The sequence below is a fragment of the Haliotis cracherodii genome, unplaced genomic scaffold (genome assembly GCF_022045235.1).
Source record: "Haliotis cracherodii isolate W230 unplaced genomic scaffold, xgHalCrac1.p SCAF_12, whole genome shotgun sequence".
Lineage (NCBI taxonomy): Eukaryota > Metazoa > Mollusca > Gastropoda > Lepetellida > Haliotidae > Haliotis > Haliotis cracherodii.
Window position 1 is genome coordinate 41,729,816 of NW_027266267.1, and position 8,953 is coordinate 41,738,768.

Consider the following 8,953-nt stretch of genomic DNA (forward strand, 5'->3'; position numbering starts at 1 on the left):
TAACGGATGGGTTCAGTCAAGCAAATGCCGTTTTCCATATATCTTGAAACACGTGCGAACATACGTCCCTCTTTTTTTATTATGTGCATAATTTATTTCCATTGCACTATGTTTCTCACTGAGGGTTACCATGTTAACGGAAGAAAATCGACTTTGACATGTCTAAATAAATTAAGAAATCTAGCTAGAAACACAAATCAGTTTATTGCTTGCATTTCAAGAAAAACGGTGCCTATATGCTATACTACATATCCACATAACTGAGTGTTCGTTAATATAAATGTACATTCCTCAGTAAAATGTCTGAAACATATAATTGAGTATTGAAGTAGTGGGGAAATTGCTGGGCAAAGTACTGGTAAAAATGCTCCAATTCTTAGCCAATACGTCCAAGAGTATAAGTGGGATCAAATTTAGTATCGCAACGGCAATATTTCAGCCATATAGCAAATTATTAAACTGTTCAAAGCATGTATCAATATAAAAGGTTCCATGTATACTCGGTCCAATCCCAAAAGGGGGCGTTGAAATCAGTTTTGGCCGTTGTCGTCAAAAGTGACTCAAAAAGTGAAATAAATGGTCTCGCGGTCGCTTTTCGTTTCCGTAATTCCCACTTTTTACAATGTACATATAGTCTCTGGTACAAAATGGAATTGTGTCTTCTTTGGTTTAAATACAATACATTGGTAATATCGTATATACTTTGAAACATAAAATTATTTATCTCACGAAAACTTTTATTAATATTCGTCAGATCACCATAAATCAAACGATATAGCATAACACTTCTTTCTTTTGATGAGGTTATCAAAAATGGTGGCCATATGAAGGGAACGGAATGAATTAAAGTTTGACATTTCACAAGTTTTGTTTTCGAAGAATGGATAAGTTTCTAGTAATTTCGTCGTCTGTGTTGTTGTTGTGCGCGAGCCTAGTCAGATGTCAGCTTGTTGTGAACGTCAAGAACAAAGGTGGCGACGTGCTGGTCGAGTCTATACAGGCCAACACGACGGAAGACACGGTGACCCTCGAGTATCAGAATACTGACGGGACCTTGATCACCCAGTTTATCGACTTTAAATCGGTAACTTAGTTTTCTTGTCGCTATACATAGACTGACCATCCATTGTAATTAGTGACCCGCATTGGCCAAACCGGCATACTGCGGTAACAGTTTCGTTGAACTGGAGGGGTCGTTGTTGGCACCGGTTCTACAGAAATGTACCCCAGCCAAAATCAGAACACAGAAACATACCCTGTAACCCTAGGGCCCAGGCTACACCCCCCCCCCCCCCCCCTTCAACGGTACCTCAGCAAAACGTACCTGATTTCTCAGGCGAAACGGCACCTCAATTGAGGAGAACGGCAGCTCTATTTTCTGCCCCCAGAAAGGAGATCTAAACCTATATAAATTACTATTTATTTGGTACTTACTAAAATATGTATTAATTATATAGTATACTTGTAGCCCAGTTTGTTGACATTTTCGCCAGAATCAGTTTCAGCTTGACACTGAGTTAATCTGACATGGGGTCAACTGCAGTATTTGGGTCCCCACTTCGGGGGTTTCCGTAAGGCAACCGCTGCCTTCGGCAGTTTCAGTACGGAAGCTGCCGAAGGCAGCTTCGCTTATATATGAGCGCGCACGCGCAAGCGTGCCGAAATCCGTTAGGAGGCATTTTTTAGCAAAAAGGACCCCAAAAATGAGTTGGACGTGAAAAGTATGGTCTAAAACTCCGCCCCTGTGGGGGTCGAGAGTTTTACGATAGAAAGTGAAGCCGAATTATTGTACTGTCAACTTCTTGTTGTTTGTGGGCGGGACATAAATGACGTAAGACGTCACGTGTCTGATCATGTGACTTTCCTTATATGGACTCGTTACTACGAAAGCAACTTCGCTCATAACTTGTAAATTCATAAAGTGTGGCTTGTACAAATAAAACAGAGTCGACTTGGCGTACAGTGAAGACATCTTTGCATAGGTATTGGGCGAATGCGGGAATGTTGAACAATTATTTTGTTCAAAACATTATCAGAAAAGAAATATTTCAGTTGTTCAATTGATCAGTTTCTAAGTTCACCGGCCGTGTTTACATTTATTAAACTTACGAAGCAAAATGATCGTTTAAGAAAAAGATGAAAAAGAAGCAGAAAAAGAAATTGAATTAGGTCCAGATGGATCCACAGACTTAGGTCCTAGAATCTCTATGACAGTCAAAACGAATTCAACGTTTCAAATGATTTGTTTGAATGAGAAAGTATCTATCGATGATCATTTTCCTATGAAAATTCACATGCTTTCATGAATGAAGTTTTACCATATTGCGATTTATTTGAAAAAGGGGGATCCTTCCCCTTTACCCCCCGTATTTTTCTTTAAAAATGTTATAAAGGTGAGGTTGTACCTGCCTTGAACCCTGCTGTGTTGTCCGCCCAACAATATATTGTTCAAGTAACAGAATGAACTTACCGTCGTGCGATTTATTTGAAAAAAGGGGGGTGTAACCCCCCTTTAACTCCCATTTTTACTTTAATATTTCGACAAGGGGGGACAAACCCCCCTTGTACCCCCCGTGTGTTATCTGTGTAAGAAAATACTGAACTGCAGACAGCGTTCGGTAGAAAAATGGCGGCCAACAAATCCTCTCGCTTCGACCGTAAATAACGAACTGCGCATGCGTGGAACGTTTTTCATTCGACAACTTCCGTAAACACGTAAAAACGTTCCTTCCGAAGTGGGGACCCAAATACTGCGGTCTACCCCTGACATGTCTGAGTAAAGGTAATCAAAGCATGTGATGTTTTCACAAGTTTAGTTGCTCCTTCCAACATGTCCAATCAATTGGAATAGAGGCTAATTTCTATTGTAAACATGTTTTAAGGCGATTAACATTTCACAATTATGTGTGTTCGCAAGTGACCATGTGAGTTTAATTTCATTTATTTTACTTCAAAGCATGTAAATTTTTTACAATAAATTCAGTTGCGCCTCCCAATCAGAGTCGGTTAGTAAATTGGAGTAGAGGCTAGTTTCTAATGTAAACTTGTTTTAACATTTCACAGTTATTTGTGTTTCTAATTGACCATGTGAGTTATATTTCATGTATTTCAGTACCAAGGTACCAAAAAGTAATAAGGTGCTGTTTTCGCCAGACAAAAGTATCCGTTTTCACTTTTAGCAAGGTGCCGTTATCGCTTTCAGCGAAGTGATGTTTTTGCCAATTGGTGACGTTTTTGCTCAGTGACGTTTTGCTGAGAAGCCGTTTTAGATATAACCTGTACACTGAACGGGCAGATGAGTCCATATTCCTTAACCCGAAAACTGAAACCAGTTCATGTTGTAGTTCTGTTGACGATGAATGCATGCTGGATAATCGAGTGCACCATAGAATATTAAGAGTAATGTATGTATGTCAGTGTGTATGTTCGTTTTTTATATTGCACACTGGAATGCATCTCATACAACAGTTCTGATCAATTTATGGAAAGAAAATAGAGAGAGAACTATATTTAATACGTACTGACATGTTGAATTTTACCGCAACCAAGCAAAGAATCGGTTTAGGACATTGCGAAATGCAGTCTGCGGCAGAATGGACTTGTCCTAGAGGGCATTTCTGAATTCTGATTTTGGCTAGGGTACATTTCTGTAGTACCCTTGCCGATAATGACCCCTTCAGCTGCAGTCTACCGTGAGCAGCTTATTTGGCAAGAATGCAGTACACCAGACACGTTCCTCCAATTTGGTAAGGGATGTGCACAAGCTCATTGCGTGTAACGGTTTCTTAGTTTTTCAGATGCCATTTTTGTCACCTTGCTAAAACAACGGGGTTTGGGGGTCTTACCCGCCACTGAACGGCTTGAATTAAAGTAGATAAAAAAAAGAATCCACGAGTTTGCTGAAATGTGGCTCCGACGGATGTCACTGATTGTTGTCGCACGCCATGATGGAACTTCTATTTTCCAATATTTTCCAGTACATTTTTTCTGTTTATGCATTGCTTTGATGTTCATTTTCAAGGTTTATCATATGTAACCATACAAATGCAAGCGAGGTAATTTTTTCTGCTTATTTTAAGCTTTATCTCCCTATTTCTCAAATCGTGATGCTGTCGCTTGCAGTTTTATTTGTAGCATCCAAACATGGCAGATAGGTGTACAGTATAATATATGTTTTCCACTTATTGCATAGCACTAGTTGGCTCAGGCTGCCTACTGTAGTTCTCACATACCGCTTTGATCCTTAGTTGTGATACGGTTACCCTTATCTGTATCCTTAACCTTGGGATTCCCTTCCGATCAAGCAACCTTTTGTGATCATTAGGGTAAGGCAGTGTTAGAAATAAACTCAAAAGCTTTACTAGCCCCGGTGGCGATAAGATACCCTTGTCTTGTTAAAACAATGGGAAAGTTGGGAAATCCGTACTAGCCTGCAGGAATTTCTACTAGACACAGGCTAGTGGGCTAGCGTTAAGTTTTAACCCTGTTAGGTACCCCTTTCTGATCGAACACCCCTTCATGATCCTAAGTGTCAGCTATCTCTTTTAACATATTAATCCAATGTCAGAGCTCCAAATAAGCTTTTGGTGTTGTGGGTATTTTACCCATGCATTTTATAATCATTGGGTATCAGTAATTCTATTCTAGTTTTTACACATGTGGGTATTTAAGTTAAATATTTAAAAACACTGTTCATCTAGTCCCTGTAAACTGGTGTCGTGTGGGTTCGAGAGCTTTATAGGACTAAAAAATACCACGATACTTCCGCAAGAAAGTGTGATGGCAAATGATCATGCTGTAACTGTCATCGTGGAGTTTGACAAGGTTGACGGAATGTCCGTTTATAATTTCAAAATAAGTTGCTGATTTGCTAATCGAATACGCAGGGTTACGTCACAATATTTTGATGATATGCACAAGTTTTATTTTTGTAGCGTATCTGTAATGTTCGTAGCGTATTTGATACGCTTGGATTTTATTTTACTGTGTATTTCTGCATTTTTTATGCGTATTTTATGCAGATACGCAGCTTATCTGGAGCTCTGAATGTAATTTGAGGAAACTACTTAAATATTTATCAATTTTCGAGTTTCCCGGAGAACATGGCTACTGCACATATAGCTAGCCAATTGAGTGCTGATGACTTGGTATAAGAGCATTAATCATTTGTGATAGTACCTGTGGTCCTGTGATAGGCTGTTGCCTAATTAGATTAACTCATTAGCCCTGCTTAGCTTCAAGCTGGCAGCGAGTTCGATCCTCCATGCAGCGCTAATTGAAATCCGAAAAACTGTGCGGTGAAGTGCATTATTCCCATCACATTATTGACTACAACATTAACATGGAATTTTTCACTCAATATTTTGTTGTATAATTCCATGGCAGACTTTAATCGTGTCTTCATCATTTGGTCTTCGTAGCAGTAGCATACTCCATACTGTATTCAACATAATAGCTGTGAGGGAATGACCAGAGTTTCTGAATTGAGGTGGTAAAGAAATCGAGCTAATTTATTTTAGAAAACTGATATCTGATTGCCTGAAGAACCCACCCATCCTTTATTTTTATTCATACAATGATTGCAGCATAATCCATACTGTATTCAACGTAATAAACGCCTAGGGCGCTCTCAAAATTAGAAATAGGGGGCTCTTATTCGAATAATATTTTGGTGAAAAAAATAGAGTTGAAAGATTGTAAGTTTCGTGGTTTATGCTGACAGCCTGAAATGTATATATACGACAGATATTTTTTTCAAGAATTTAATTGCCCATAATTAAGGGTGCATATAACACACGAGTTTGTATTTTACACGAATAAATAAGTCTTGTGTAAATTGATCAATCGGATTGTTCACTAGCCAATATATTAGCAAATATCGCCATGGGAGCTTATTAGAGCGGGGCGCTTGTTATGTCGAATAAAGTATGTTATTTCTGATGTTTTCAGGAAGTTCAAATCTTCCGGGCGTATGTTGCTGGAGAAGAAGAACGAGGTCAGAATCAGCTTCAAGTCTTGTGTTTCATCAGCAGGTTCAGCAAGAATGACTTCATCTCATCCGATGCCATGTCAAAACTCAGACAGGTAGTTAAGTCAGATACTCTACTTGGGCTGTGGGGGCAATAGGGTTGTTTCGCAGTGGAATGAAAAATGAAAAATAAAGTTTTGTAATCACCTTTTATTATCCCACAATTAGTATTTACATACGAAGCAGTTAAAGGCAAAACACTACACGAATATTGTAGTATTTCCTTTTCTAAAGCAGTCCTAATGTGACTTAAGGTTAAACTGTATGTAACCAACGATGTCAGTCTAACCATGTCTTCTAACATCTAGCCACCACGATGGTTGGTGCTAGACTCCTTTAAAACTTAATTAACATGCTTTTATATCCAATATTCATGAAAATCACGTGCATTTCAGTGTTCTCCGCAAAGGTGAATGCGTTTTAGAGTTCATTTTCCGAAAACATATTACAGTCACTGAACATTCCTCCTGAACGTTCCTCCGATACACTGAATTCACGTGCACCGTAAACGTCATTCCACAAAGTAAATGACATGGTTGTATTTTTACCACACAACCGACTATCCACAAACAGTTCTTCAGTCCAAGGGTATTGGGCATGTTGGGTGGCCTTCACTTGTCACACACAAGACACAGATTCCATACAATCCTCCACATGGGTACAATGTGTGTTATTGCCAAGTAATGATTATTGAAAAAGGTTTAGATCAGGATTTCATCAGTTTGTTCACTACTTCTCAACCTGAAAACGTATGTCATTCGTGTGTGTGTTTTATAATCGCCTTACGTCAAATTTCTAAGCACCAAATATTTGGCCTAAGTCTGCATCCAATGTCCTTAAAAATTTCCAAATTGGAAATGAAGTTTTCTCAATTCATTTTAATACAGTCAAGATATAGGAGGAGGCATTTTGTATTGAATGCAATATTGAAATACCACAGTTTGGAAAATAACATTGCACAAAATAATCATTCTCTCCCAGTTTGCCTGCCAAGGGAACTTAGTGTGGATTTAGTCCCATGTTAACACATGCTAAAAAGCGACCTCAATGGTTACTCATTTTCAGAAAAATCCAACTGCCATCCGGAGCCCGGAGGAGGAAAAGGGCCCTGACCTAATGGTGTATGACCTGCAGGTCGACCTGAGCAAAAGTCACATGATCAGTCCGCACGTGTTCAACATGTGCCAGGAGGCGAGAGAAACAACATTCTTCAAGGAGGGAGATCTCACCACCATATCTAGATGTAGGTATATTGTTTATGTTCTGCTAGGTTTTGTCTCACCGCAAACATACTTTTGTTATCTCCCCATGGTAATATTTGTGTATCAGTTGGTCCCTTCAACCCCTGTTGTCTCCCCATGGTAATTCTGAGTATCAATTGGTCCCTTCAACCCCTGTTGTCTCCCCATGGTAATTCTGAGTATCAATTGGTCCCTTCAACCCCTGTTGTCTCCCCATGGTAATTCTGAGTATCAATTTGTCCCTTCAACCCCTGTTGTCTCCCCATGGTAATTCTGAGTATCAATTGGTCCCTTCAACCCCTGTTGTCTCCCCATGGTAATTCTGGGTATCAATTGGTCCCTTCAACCCCTGTTGTCTCCCCATGGTAATTCCGGTTAAGAATTGGTCACAAGTTACCGCTACTTTTTGCACAAGGCGGCCAAATGGATCGGGTGGGCAGGCTCAGTGACCTGCTTGATTGCATGTTGTCCTTCCCTGACTGCAGGGGATGTTGTTCATGACACTGATCACTGGTTTGTCTTGTCGTTGGTTATTTACAGGCCGCAGTCGTATAGTTATAATATTGCTGAGTGCGGTGTAAAACAACAAACAAACAAACTGAAATGGATTTTTGATGTTTCAGCAGGGGCAGGTAACTCTAAACAAACTTTTGTGGTATGGCAACACCTGTTATGGTTTTAAGTCTACTGTCCCGTAATATTCATGCTGTGTACAACGAGAGAGCAAGTTTGCTGACAAATCTGTTTGGACAAATAGCTAATTGTGATTATTACATTTTTTCAGCTTTGAGTAAAGACTATAATACATTAATGTCGGCTATGAAGAAGACATACCCCTCCAAGTATGCACGATGTCACGACACTAACGACCTGAGCAAGCCGTGTCTGTGTCACTACCAGATGTGTGTGGGGTGGTACCCCTGTGGACTGAAATACTGTCGGGGCAAGGACTCCGCCGGCAAGGTGGTCAGCTACCGCTGTGGCATCAAGACGTGTCGTAGGTGTCTTGTCTTCGAACATGTTGCCAGGCAACGCCTTTGGTGCCTGTGGGATGACTCGTGAACTTGAATCCTGACTAGCGACAATTCTAAGGATCTTCATTAACAAGGTTCAATACAGCTGAGATGTGAAAGGAAGTGCTATTATTTGACAATAGGGAAATATTAGGCAGTGAAACTGAAAGTGGCCAATGCGGGCTAAAAACAGGGGTGGCTAATTGTGTAGATGGAAATTAATCTTCAAATGCAGGAATTTCATATATTTCATTATTTGACAATAGGGAAATATTAGGCAGTGAAACTGAAAGTGGCCAATGCGGGCTCAAAACAGGGGTGGCTAATTGTGTAGATGGAAATTAATCTTCAAATGCAGGAATTTCATATATACTATTCAAAAGAAGTTAGAGAACACATAATCTTTCATTTTACTATAGTTAATCTTTCATGTCATGACTATATTACTGTAGTAATATGAAAAAATTGGATGTTCCTTAACTTGTTTTGAGTACTATATGTTTATTTTAAACTTTTTAAGTTTAAAGCTGTAACGGATGTCATGTTGTTGACTTTATCTGCTTGTGAAGGCATACACTGTATCAAACTTTAATATCATAAGCTTAATATGTAGAAAACAGCCAGAACTGTTGAAAGGTCACAAGTCTGAGATAGGCTTTTTTTATGTGTTA

General features: G+C 39.4%; 1 protein-coding gene across 1 annotated transcript; it reads left to right on the top strand.

Annotated features, from left to right (window-relative positions):
• The first annotated feature begins 820 nt into the window (after positions 1-820).
• Positions 821-8,518, top strand: LOC139457900 (out at first protein-like). Its single transcript, XM_071239243.1, has 4 exons — positions 821-1,084; positions 5,950-6,084; positions 7,094-7,271; positions 8,054-8,518. Exons 1-4 carry the CDS (start codon positions 881-883, stop codon positions 8,329-8,331), a joined length of 795 nt encoding a protein of 264 aa, XP_071095344.1. The 5' UTR covers positions 821-880; the 3' UTR covers positions 8,332-8,518.
• The last annotated feature ends 435 nt before the right edge of the window (positions 8,519-8,953 follow it).

Excerpts from the sequence above, each read along its gene's own strand:
- LOC139457900 (XM_071239243.1), top strand. The coding sequence starts at position 881 with ATGGATAAGTTTCTAGTAATTTCGTCGTCTGTGTTGTTGTTGTGCGCG. Across the intron at positions 1,085-5,949 it reads AGTTTATCGACTTTAAATCG|GAAGTTCAAATCTTCCGGGC; the intron begins GTAACTTAGTTT and ends TGATGTTTTCAG. Across the intron at positions 7,272-8,053 it reads TCTCACCACCATATCTAGAT|CTTTGAGTAAAGACTATAAT; the intron begins GTAGGTATATTG and ends ACATTTTTTCAG.